The sequence below is a fragment of the Melospiza melodia genome, chromosome 3 (genome assembly GCF_035770615.1).
Source record: "Melospiza melodia melodia isolate bMelMel2 chromosome 3, bMelMel2.pri, whole genome shotgun sequence".
Taxonomy (NCBI): Eukaryota; Metazoa; Chordata; class Aves; order Passeriformes; family Passerellidae; genus Melospiza; species Melospiza melodia.
Window position 1 is genome coordinate 38,692,136 of NC_086196.1, and position 12,380 is coordinate 38,704,515.

The 12,380-nt window shown below is 38.7% G+C and overlaps 1 protein-coding gene across 3 annotated transcripts in view; it reads left to right on the forward strand.

Annotated features, from left to right (window-relative positions):
* The window catches only part of TMEM181 (transmembrane protein 181), a 33,840-nt gene that overhangs the window by 8,513 nt on the left and 12,947 nt on the right, over window positions 1-12,380 (forward strand). For all 3 annotated transcript variants that reach the window (XM_063151371.1, XM_063151372.1, XM_063151373.1), the window contains exons 2-6: window positions 3,210-3,313; window positions 7,220-7,275; window positions 8,537-8,627; window positions 9,167-9,285; window positions 10,359-10,478. In XM_063151371.1, the coding sequence (XP_063007441.1) occupies window positions 3,210-3,313; window positions 7,220-7,275; window positions 8,537-8,627; window positions 9,167-9,285; window positions 10,359-10,478 (490 nt within the window). The remainder of the gene's footprint in view (window positions 1-3,209; window positions 3,314-7,219; window positions 7,276-8,536; window positions 8,628-9,166; window positions 9,286-10,358; window positions 10,479-12,380) is intronic.

Below are 12,380 nucleotides of genomic sequence, written 5' to 3' on the forward strand. Positions count from 1 at the left end.
CTTTGCAGTCAGTTTCAGACATAAGTTAATTATAAACCACTCTGAATTAGGGTAAAGCTGAGTGTAGGTGGTAAAAGCTGCCTGAAAGACCTGCAGACAGTTGGATGCCTAGTCTTGAGCTTTGGACTGCTGTGGTTGGACTGATTAAAGTATCTTCCACTTGGCTTGGTAAAGCAAAGCACAGTTCCTTACTTGTTTGAACAGGTGCATCCAGAGGGAGTAGTCTCTTTTGATTTTCCTATAAATGTGTTTCCAACATTTCATTTCTTTCTTGGGCATTTCAAATGTAAGATAGAGGCTCTCAGTGGGGCATCACCAACTTGCACTTAGGTATGTTCATAAACTTTATGTAATCTCTTTCCAAAAGGCAGGTGTTAAACAGTGAACTCAGGGGAAGGTGATTTGACCTGCTTTGTGTGTCAGCTGGTGGTAGGTGCAAGGAGGCACTTAAATCTGCACAAGGAAGTTCTGCAGCTGCAGCAAGGGGCAATGGAGCGTGCATCACCTGATAGGAATGCTGTAAATTGTGGCTTGCCCTCATGAGAAATGCAGTTAAGGTTTGGCTGAGTTCTTACATTTGCTATGACTAAAAGTGTCCACGTTGCCTTGCTGACCTCTAAAGCAGCACATTCGGTCAGGGGCTTAAATGAGACTTGAGGAGTACAGGTGTGAGTGAAAGGAAAACACGGGGTGTGTCCCTGCTCTCTGTCTTCACTCTTGGCTGGGGAGGTAGGTGTACACCTACCCATTCCAGCTACTAGGTGTTCACCATCAGGAGAGCAGCTGGAATAAAGAACGAGCCAATGTCTGGAACGTGTTCTTCAAAAGCTCACATCTCCTCTGGCTTCTGTGTAAACCAAGGTGCTAATTGCCAGTGGTTGTAACACTCTTGCCTGGGTGAGGAACTGGTGGCTTTCCTGTAAGGAGTGTGGGGAGGGAGCTGCTTCTCATGTCTACATCATGCATTTTGAAATGTCTGCAATGCAAAAACTTTGAAATTAGGGAAGTTCTGAAAAGAACCAGGAACATGCACAGCAAGTCAGAAGTATCCTGCATCAGCCTGTAGCTGTCAAGTGGATGCCCAGATGTGAGCTGTTCAGACAGCACAAGTGTGTGTTATGCATAACTGCAAACATGATACCCTTCCAGCTGTCAGCTGTGCTCAAGCCATGGACTTTCCTGTGCTGAGAGATCCTCAGTGTGTGCTCTGCCATGAAGCATTTGGTATCCACTTGAACTCTTACAGTTAATTTAGGCATGTCCACATTTTATGTACTGTTTTTATATGCCAGGGATTTTCTTGCTAAGATTAATACTTTGGTATCTCAAGATAATACCCCATAATTGGTGTACTTGGGAACACCAGGTCATCTGTGGAACTGAGGGAGCCCCTGGAGCTGATGGAAAAATGCACTTTAATTAGTTGTTTTAGAACTATTACAGATTTAAGAGCTTTAACATGGTTTAAGTGCATGAAGGCTGAGGTTTTAAGACGTTGATGTAATAAAAATACTGCAGTTGCATCCCTGCAAAAGTCGTGCAGACAAGTTCTGCTTTGAAATGCCTCTATTTGTGGTTTTAAAAGTCAACTTAAAACCCTATTTGTCTATGAGGCTTCTGTGTGCTGATCTGATATTACTTTTATGGTAATTACTTGGTTGTTTCACGTATGGTTTGCCTTTTTTGGCTGTACAGTCAGCTCTTCTGACCTCTAGACTGATGCAGAGTTTCTGCTGTGTGTAAAGGTGTGTGGCAAGTGTTTTGCAGGTGCTGTGCCTGGAGTCCTGCGCAGCCAGTTTGTGCAGGCTCGTAACATTTGCAGCTTCTTGCTTGCAGTTCTCATTACTTCTGTGGAGTTTTCCTCCCTTTCCCACCTCCTTTCTGTGTTAATAAATTAAGATTTGAATCTCTCAAACTACAGTAAAGAAATAATGCAAATTGGTTTTGGTAGTGCTTCATTTGGGGAAAATGCAGTGATTCTCAAAGAAAGCAGAGGTTGTTGTTATTAAATCTTTGTAGTGGTTTAAAGTGAATTGTTTGCCTTGCATTAAGGGCTGCCATGCATGCAGCTCATGGTACCTGGTCCTAGAGTTCAGGCTGGGCTTATGGGGAGGATTTCACCACCTCTTCTGCAATTCTTTGTTAATGTGGTGAACCAGTAAGAGCACCATTCAGCTGGTGAAAAGAAGAAAGAAGTTTTATTGCAAGCTAAAGGGGAGTGCTGTCATTAAAGTCTTAAAGTTTCATTTCTTTCCATGATGGTGCTCCTCCAAATGTATTGAAAAACACCACCACCCCGCCATCAGCCCCCCCAGTCCTGCAGCTTTCCCATGTAAACTGTACAGATTCCTATGATTCCTGGAACAGCAGTGGAAAGTCAGGTATGTGGTGGCTCAGTTCTGGTGTAACCCAAGAGGAAATGTTTGCTGTATTTTGAAACATGGTGGATTTGTCCACCTTATGTAAGATTAGTTATTTATTCATATTTCCCTTAGGCTAACAGCACTGTTTTCCAGGGAATGCAGTTGGTATTTTCAATGCACACCACACCCCTGCCCCCGTTTTGTCTTTACCCTAATGATAACCACCAACGCATAGTGCAGGAGATGTCATTGCTTGTATGTGTATTTGTATTTAGGTGTCCAATTGCAAACCTGAGTTCAGGTTTTTATTTCCCAAGCTTTGGTGGAGCTCAGACAAGAGTTCAAAGTCTGAGCATGCAGATCGAGCAGATCTGGAGTTCTGCCCTGCTCCTTGTTAGGGATGATTCTGCTAGGTTGAAATATATTTATAGGGTATAGACAGCTCATCAAGATCCTGTGCAGGTAACTGAGTTGTCAGTGATGTCTGTCCCTTTAGATTGAGCTCTCATTGCAGGAGACGTAGGGTCTTGGATGTTTAAGTTATTAATGTATGAAATAACACAAACAGCCTTTTCTCCCTTTAAGAAAGGCTTTCTGTTGCTCAAGTTTTAGGACAATAGAAAAAATTCATACATTTTGGAGCACAGATGTGTGCATACATACATGTGTTTAATAATTCCTGTTATCTTTGCTCTGTGAAGCAGCATTAATATATTTTTTGTTAGTGTTACATGTTACCTCAGTGTTTGGTTTAATTTTCTTTGTTGAAGAATGAATGGGGTTTATTTTCTGTCCCTTTAGAAATATGACAGACACTAATTCTGTGGTTTCTTTTGCTTCCTGTAGGCTGGCCCCGATGCGATTGTATACGCTGTCCAAAAGGCATTTTGTTCTGGTCTTTGTAGTATTCTTTATTTGTTTTGGTCTGACAGTCTTCATAGGAATAGCAGGTAAGGATGTTCTCTTTTTAAAAGATTACAGTTCTCATATACTTTGTCTAAACCTGTTGGTATTTACAGATGTATTTAAATGCTAATGAGCTTACTGCTCCTGAGATGTCTGAGGAAGCCTTTGTCTTGACAGAGACAGGGAAGTTTTTCTTCTATCTCACTTTTCATAGAAGTAGTGCCTACAAAGACTTGGTATTTGCAACTGCTTTGCAGGGGAGAGACAATAAAAGGAAACAAGCAGATTCACTGCAACATAATTTTTCAGCAGACTGCTACATTAATTGTTTTCCTTTGTATTTCTATATGTAAGACAATAGTGCTAATACTTGATTTCCTGTGAGGAAACTCATAACTGTTTGTAAAGCCTTCTAAATGCTTGGGTGATAGATGCCATATAAATACAAAATATTTTAGTGTAAAAATATGAACTTCACTTGTCAAATGTATATGAGCTTAGATCTCTGGTTTCAGAGATCTTTGTGAGAGTCCTGACATGACCTGGGAGGCTTAAGCACATAAAGCCTGGGTAGTCATCCTGGAGATCAGAGAGATTTGTGCTAGTCTGGTCAACAAAGATGCAGCGTCACTAGGGAGTTGAAAAGCATGGGACCCTTCTTTATTTCATGCCAGAGGGCTTTTCCAGGGCTAAAACATACTTAAAAAATAAGTCAGTGTGCTCGCCTAGCAGTGTTAAATGTACTGATACTCTTCTGTCAGAAGAGCTTTATCAGTACAGAAGTGACAGGGAGAAGGAGAGTGACTGGTGCTCATCAAGCAACCCACCCCTATATAAGAATTACTTTAGCTTGCTACCATCTTCCTCTGCTTTACTGCTGACTTCCACATCACTCAGCATGTCCATTGTGTCCCTCTCTGACACTTTTTGGCCTGTTGGGTTTGTCTCTGCTCTGCCCTGTCCTTCACCTCCTTTAGAGTGAGAAGGGCTCCTAGGCCTCGGAGCCATCCAGCCCTGCCTGACTTGGAAAGAAGGGTGGGTTAATTGGAGGCAGCTGTTTGGGCTTTTTATGCCCATCTGTGCCTTGTAGGCAGTACATTTTTCATAATAGCCTTCAATAATAAAATCTGTCTGAGAAATAAAATGTTCTTTCTTGCTGTTTGATTTATTATAGTAGCCAAAGGTCTAAACTGGATTTCAGTTCATAAAGGTTAACCACTGATATTCCTGTGACTTGCTGAAGGGTGCTGAAGAGCATTATTTGGCCACTAAAATACTGCATCAACACATTTGCAAAAATGCATGTTATGATAAAGGGGAGAAAACCAGAATTATTTAATTTAGTGTAATTGGGCTATTTGGCTTTATAATTGAACAATATTTATAGTTGTGTACTTATACTGCCAGGCTGCAAGAAATGAAAGAAAATTGTTTTATGTAAGACTAGGCAATGCTCCTGGAAGAGAAAACTGAGTGTTTTGTTCTTGATCCGTAGCAGAACCTGAGAGGGAGCTGTGCTGGTGTACTGTGTCTGCATGCAGAGAAATCTGGTGGTGTGGTCACCTTTGGCCCAGGGGACTTGGCTGCTGTAAGCAGCACTTGGTCATCTGTCCCATGCTGTGGTCCCAGGCCTTGCCTGTGATCCCCTTCAGGAGCTGGCATGGCTGTGGGATTCTTGTCCTTGTGAGACTGGTTTGCTGGACAGTTTGGCTAACAGTGTTCGTTATTATAACTGAAATGTTTTTAAAAGAATGCTGTTTACCTTGGGAGGAGATCCACTGAACAATTACTGTGATATTCCTCACAGCTTTTGTTGACAGCTGCTTGCTTCCTGTGAGTAGAGGGAGGGGCCCTAACGAGAGAATGCTCCCTCGTTAGAGAGTACAATCTGAGAAAAGCTCACCAAACCCACTAAGTAAATGAAAGTGTGGGAGATGCATCTGTATTTTCTGTGCTGCTTAAATGTGCCATTGCCCACACCCAACATCTGTACCTGCAGTTTGGGAAGCCTGGCAGAACTCTCGATTTTCATCTGAGAAATCAGTTTGATTGGAGATGGATGCTGCTCTTACAGTTCCTGTAACCCAAAGCAGACACAGACTTGTTTGGACTTTTTTCCAAGTTGCACTCACTTTCTTTCTCTTTTCACAATGGGTCTGTGTTATCTTTGGGGTGAGACAAGTTCAGAGAAAATCCAAGGTGCAGAACTCATTTTGGTAGCTGTGCAGTTCATCAACTCAGGGTAGTTCTTTGCCTTTTTCTGTTATTATGTTAAGCGAGCAAGAGTAAAAGAAAAACAGTAAGTATTTAAATTAGTCTCCATTTGTAAGTAACACAGCCACAGCATAATTTTGTTTCAAAAGCTTTTATTTATCACTTGCTAGAGAACAAGCAGTTATAGCACTAGAGCTTCATTATTTGTTTGGTTGCTGTTCTTAAAAACTGTGATTTCTCTGTGCCAACATTGGTTCGTATCTTCCAATTAAGAAAATAAAAACTCTTAAAAAGGCTATTTCTAGTTGTTTTGTCAAGACCTAATTACTGATATATGATGACTTACCAATGGTGAGTACCTACTGAAACTCAGTTTTGCTTTTTAAAACAAAAAATGCCTTTCAAAAATCTGGTTTATATGTACTCGAGAGCTGAAAAGTTCAATGATGCTGAACTGACTTTATAGTGAGTGGCTGTTAGTGATGTTGCACTGCAATTCTTATATGAAAGTCTAGCTGTGATGGCTGAAATTCTTAATTTTTTTCTTTTAAGTCTGTAAGATGGTTAATATTGTTATTAGAGTGGTTGTAGGAGCCCAAGCAGTGCTGCATGTTTAGAGCTGTCATGACAGCTAATCCATCTTGGACAGTGACCCTGTGCTGCTCATTTATAAACTTCCTTCTTTTCCATTCTTTCTTTGTAGTAACTTTGAAATGTTTGGTCTGTGTGAGAAACTGCTTTTCTTGCCTAATTTTTTAGTACTGAGCTTGCAATTGAAAGAGCATATTTTGAGGGTTAAAAAAATCCATTAAATTGCCAGACTAAATATATACAGGGAGAGACCATTTGGACAGAAGGATCTTCCTAGCCCAAGTGCAGGTGTGTATGTCTTGCTCATGTCCCTACCTGCCATACATCTTCTCTGTGTGTTCACAGCCTGCTGTGTAGACACAGATGTTTTCCTGCTCTTCCCTGTCACTTTCCTGGTTTAGTCCTTGTGTGTTTTGTGTACGTAAAAACACAAACACATGTGCATTCCTCTTGTCCTCAGTACTCCGTGCTCTTACATGCCTAAAGGGAAATTGTACCACTGTCTGGAACCACTTTATCAGGGGTTACAAAGAAGATGAGGCTTTTCTCAGAGGTGCAGCATAAGCTGGAGCAGAAGAAATTCCAGTTAGATCTTAGGACATTTTTCCTACTGTAGTGGTAGTTAAAAACTGGAACAGGTTTCGCAGACAGGTTGTGGGAGTCTCTGTCCTTAAAGATGTTAAAGACTTAACTGGACATGGCCCTCAGCAGCCTCAGATGATTAAACAAGGGGGTTCTGTAGCTGAGTGCTTTCATGACTGCATTCCTATAAAATCCTGGGAGATATATATACATATATAGATAGATAAAGATAGAGATATATATGAATAAAAAACTACTACTAAAATTGTAGTAGTTTAGAGTACACATTCAGGGCTTTTGTCGTGGAGTTCTTGACTTATAATTTACTTTATTTAATGATGTGTAGAAATACCATGGCAGAGATGCTTAAAGGAATATGTAGGTCAAATTTATAAATTATATTGAGATATCTGAGTGCTTTACCCTTTATCTGAAAAGTGGAATACCATTTACCTTCTTTGCAGAAGGTATTTTGTACAGTCTTTTGAAAACCTATATTTACATCATCGCTTGTATGTATACTTCAATATTATTTTCTTTCTTCCTTCTTATATATTGTGTAGGTCCTAATGTAATTGAAACTTCTGTAGCAAGAACTGACTTAAATAACAGCCTAAAGGTAAGAGTTACTAAATATTGTTGGATTATATGAGTGGCTTTATTTGATGTTAGTGATGTTAAACATTTCTCTCCTTCCCCCCGAGTCATTTTAAATATTTAAACTTTTACTGCAGAATGTCTTAGTGGTGCTTTCCAGTTTGAAGCTGATCGTGCAATATTGTACTACCACTGTGTTACTTCATGAATAGGCAGCAGCAATTTCTGGTCTCTTACTGCTGGGAGCAGGTCAGATAGAGATTTCTAGGGTGTTTCTGCACAGCAGTTTCTGATAAAGAAGCATGTGAGTTTTCCTCTGGTGAATTAATGTTGGAGATTCTTGTAGGGGTTCAGAAATAGAAATTGAGAACATGCATTGAAAAACGATGCACTCAGTGGCAACTAATGCTATCTCTCTTGTGATTTCCCTTTCTATCATCTGTAAAGAAATATTTCTTGTTAATTGTTAGCTATCATGTGACCAAGACATGGGATCTGGCTTCCTAAGAGGAACATTCTTAAGTGCTTTTGTATTTTGATTCTCAGTTCTTGCATTTTTGTTTGTCTGACTCTTCATTGTCAACCTGATGTCTAAAGTATTTTTTATGAAAGGGCTAAAAAGGTTTTTTGTGTTTTTTTTTTAAGTGCATTTCCTTTAAATACACTGGGACCCTGCTTTTTTTTTTTTTTTTTTTTTTTTTTTTACCTCCCAGTCACCTATATGTGTTTGGATTGATACGGTACTGTGGGTGGGAAGCCCATCTTGGTTTCACATTAGAGAAGTCTTTCCTGCATGTAGGTTTTATCTGTTAATGACACCTTTGATTCTTTTGAACTCAATGGGGAATTTTTAGAAAACCTAGTGCAAAATAGGACTTTTTTGTAATTATAGTTTAAAAAGTTTAAAACTGTGTAGCAGATAAGGCCCACAAATCTGGCTTTTGATGTAAAATTCTAAACATTATTTCTTAAATTCAAGCTAGGCCTCAGGATTTTGGTTTTCACATCTGAACTTCTCTGTTTTATTGCTGCTGCTTTTATGCGGTTTAGGTAGTTGTACCTTTCCTTACTTCAGTGCTTTGCAAAATATGTGTGCTGTTTAAGCTACTTCTGTGGAAGACTTCTATGTGAGATGCTTATCACGCTGTCCACAGAGGAGCACATACAAATCTCTTCTCAAAAACATTGTCACAAACATAATTATCATGCCTTTCATTATTGTAACTACAGATATGTCATGTAGCAGTGTAAAGGCTGTGCTAACCTTGTGGGGTTTCTTACAGCTGAAGCCATTTAATTTAAGTTCGCCACCACTGTCAACTTACAACCAGCAGCTGTGGCTGACCTGTGTGGTTGAGTTGGATCAGCACGATGGTGAGAATCTGACCTAATTCTCAGGAAACTGCTATAGCAACCTGTCTGTTGTACCTTTAATTCCATCTGTCACACACATGATCCTGTTGCTTTCTGGCTGTGGTTGGTGGGTTTCTCCTCTGATGGGCTTTTCTTCCACCTCACCCCCCTCCCTTCATAAAGAGATGGACAGCACTGATTAAATTGTAAGCAGCAGGAGTAGGGGACAAATTGTTTGTTATTTTTGTGAAAACAATAGTATCTAGATAATCTGTGTATTTCCTTCTTCATTTTGGGGGGAATTAGATGTGTAGATTGTAATGGTATTGATTTTTCAATACAGCTTCCCTGGATATATGGGAGAAATACTTTATTAGTAATTGTTAATCTGTAGATTCAGTACAGGCCTATGTATAAAAATACTGTACCCTACTCCAGTAATGTATAGCTGGTAAGTCTGAGTAGTATTTGGATAGCATGTTTTAAACAATTTTGGAACTCTATTTGAGGTTTAATTTCTGCAAGTAGCAATAGATTAATGTTTGCTGTTTTAATTGCAGTATCCCTCAAGAAGAATGTGACCATGACAGTCAGAGTGCTGGGAGTGGTGAAGGATGGCAGCACACCATACGTTAACAACCAAGTTCACAATCGGACGAGGTTACTCACTTGTGCACAAGTATGCACTTGCTTAAACAAAACTCTGATGCAGGGCATTTTCTTTAAATCTGTGTGCATGCTAATTTACAAATTTGCAAATAAGAATTTACCTGTTAAACATGTCTCAGGAAAGACTCTACAGGACAGTTTTATTTGTAATGGCAACGTAGGCAGTAATGCTGACAAGACACCTTCCTGTCCATCATTTTTCTGTTCAGTTCTGTGACTTGTGTCTGTTGACTGTTACAGACTCCTCTTGTTAGAGTTACTCTTTGTCAGGAAAGCAGTGGGTCCTGTTCAGTCACCTAAACAGGTTTAGCAGCACTGAAGAAAGGGATGTTGTAGCAAAAGATTTGATATGGGGTTCCTGAGGAGAGAAAAATTCTTCTCCAACACCTTGTAGAATCTGCTTGAAATCAGCTGGCAACTGTGTTCTGAAAAAGCCACATTTTTTGCCAGTGTGAAGAAACATTTGGAGATTCTAATGTAATTTGCACTGAAATTTTTAAGCTTGAAGACATTCAAAACAGCTTCTCCAGATGCAAATCCTTTAGGAAGGACATAGCTGAAGTTTTTAATGATAAGCATATATAGTAAATCAAGTATTTTCTTTTTATATAGATACATGTACATATCTATGAAATTTGCAGAAATTAATTAATACTGCTCCATTAGATTTAATTACACAGTCAAGAGAGCAATATAATTCGCTTTTCTCTTTTCTCCTGTTAACTTTTTAAGTGAGTTAGTGTAAGGTAGGCCCATCTCACCAGCGTGAGTTAGTGACAGAGTTATTTGGTTCCATCCTGGTGCTGCAAGCAGTTGCTGTCACTGGCTCAGGTGAAAAGCTGGCACTTCTAATTGAGTTTATTGTTCAGCCACTGATCCACCTGACTCACTTCAGCAGTTTCCTCTGCTCTCTCTGGTACCTTTCAAGAAAGTCTTGATTAGACTGACTGAGAGTGGTGAGATATATAATAAATATCATCAATATTAGACCATTTAGGAGCAAATTTTCCAGCCTATACTAACAGTGCATATTCTGGAATAATTTGAAGACTTCTAATTTCTGTTCTCTGTGTGTGTTCACAGAAATGCAGTGAAATCATTGTTGCTCACCTGGGCTACCTGAACTACACTCAGTACAACATATTTGTTAGCTTTGAAGATCGGAACAAGTTAGCATCCACCATCCAGAATATTACTTTCACAGTAAGTTTAAAGGTTTAGTCTGTTAAAAGAAGTCTCTTTAATGCTGTATTAAAGTGTGCTTTAACTGTAACAAAAAAGTATCAGATTTTTGAAGATAATTTAAAAAATGCATCATAATTATTTTTTCTGTCACTACTGATGTCAGAGCTGTTATAGAATTTACTGTTGATAAGGGTCAAGACTAAATTTTTTAACTCCAAAAGGAAAAAAATTCTCTCAGAACTACTGCTGCTGTATTCTGTAATAGATAAATTTAGTCTGAATGCTGGGAGATATTTTTTACAATAGGCAAGCTAGATTAGAACATCCAGTTTTCTACATTTGCTTATAGAGATGCTGCCTGTCTGCAGGATGGTATTTTTTTTTCAGCCTCTTCAGTAGGTGTATTTGACTTAGCAAAGTTTTCCAGACTTCATAAAAGTGTGAACTGGAAAGGTTTAACTAAGTCAAAGGAAAATGAAGAGATTTTTTTTGAGGAGCACTGTGCTTATGAGGAAGAGAATTGTTTTTTTTCAGCTAACACAAGCCGGTTACTAAAATAATTCACTCAAATGCTCTCCAGTGGAATAACTATCTCAGTTAATAGTGCTTTATATAGTGTGTATTGATTGACTCCAGAAAGCCATTTAGAAACATTTGCATTGGGAGAAAAGGGAACTAAACCAAGTTTATAATACAGATTACTCTGGTATATTTACCTGTATACAGCATTCACTGTGTCAGAGCAGGTAGCAACCAAAATTATTTTTCCTGTAAAGGAAAAATATTTTTAACATACCAAATTAACTTCTAAATATTAGTATTTTTAATACTCCAGTGCTTAAAGAATATAATAAAAAAAAAAAGCTCTAAGGGGAAAAATCCCCTAGGCTTGCAAACCCTTTCTTTAGTTCCAGATTTCAAAATAGAACATAGTATTGGGGCATTTATAGTTGTACAGTTTTTTATCTTCCTTTGCAGGCTGCCTTTAAGGCAGACCTGTATGCAATCCCAAAACAACTTCAACCCAAACTTTCCTGCAGCAACTAAAATTGTCACATTTATTTCATTATTGTAATTGTTTGTGGTGATCTCAGTTGAAATCAATGGATTGCCTTTTGTATAATAAGTTTCTCTACATATAATTTTCGTTCTACATTTACAGTTTAAAAAGACAAGACAGATGTTGACAGATTTAATACATTGAAAGGTAAAGCTTGTTCAGATGAGCAGAGCATGTGTTTGCCAGGGAGCTTACATTTCAAAAATGGCTTCAGAAGCATGCCAGGTATGAGATAAATTGTCAACAGAGCAGAGTTTATGTAAACTGACATGTTATAATTAATATCTATGCCTTCTAATAACTAGAGTAGAAGAAGGAGGCTTTCCTCCTTAACTTGTGTAAAGATTTCTGTGTTTCTGGTAAGCTACTTATCCTTCCTTTACATGATTTTCTCTTTTTGAACTTCTGAGACAAGTGAGTAAGCTTTAAGAACAGACTCCTGACAGGAAGTACACCTGTACCTTTCTGACTTCTTCATTATCAATTTATGCATCTGACCCTGGTAGTACAGAGCAACACACTGGATTTACTCATTTATTGGCATTCAGACTTTGATTGAAAGTGCAGTGAGATCAATGGAGACTATCCTATTTGTCCTGAGAGTGCTTTACATAAGACAGCACTATGTTAGGAAGTGGCAGGATAAAAGAGAAGCAAGGTTATTAGGCTGCTTTTCTTATCTTTTTGTCAGATTGTCCTGTGATTACAAATTTATCTTTATTTTTCCATGGTGACACAGTGGAATTTGGTTATACCTTTAAATTTTGAAAAGCCACAGAACTTTTCGGTATCTGCAGTAAAGTGCTGATTATTGATGTCATATGTAGTTTGTCAGAATATTACTCATTGGGCTCTTCTGT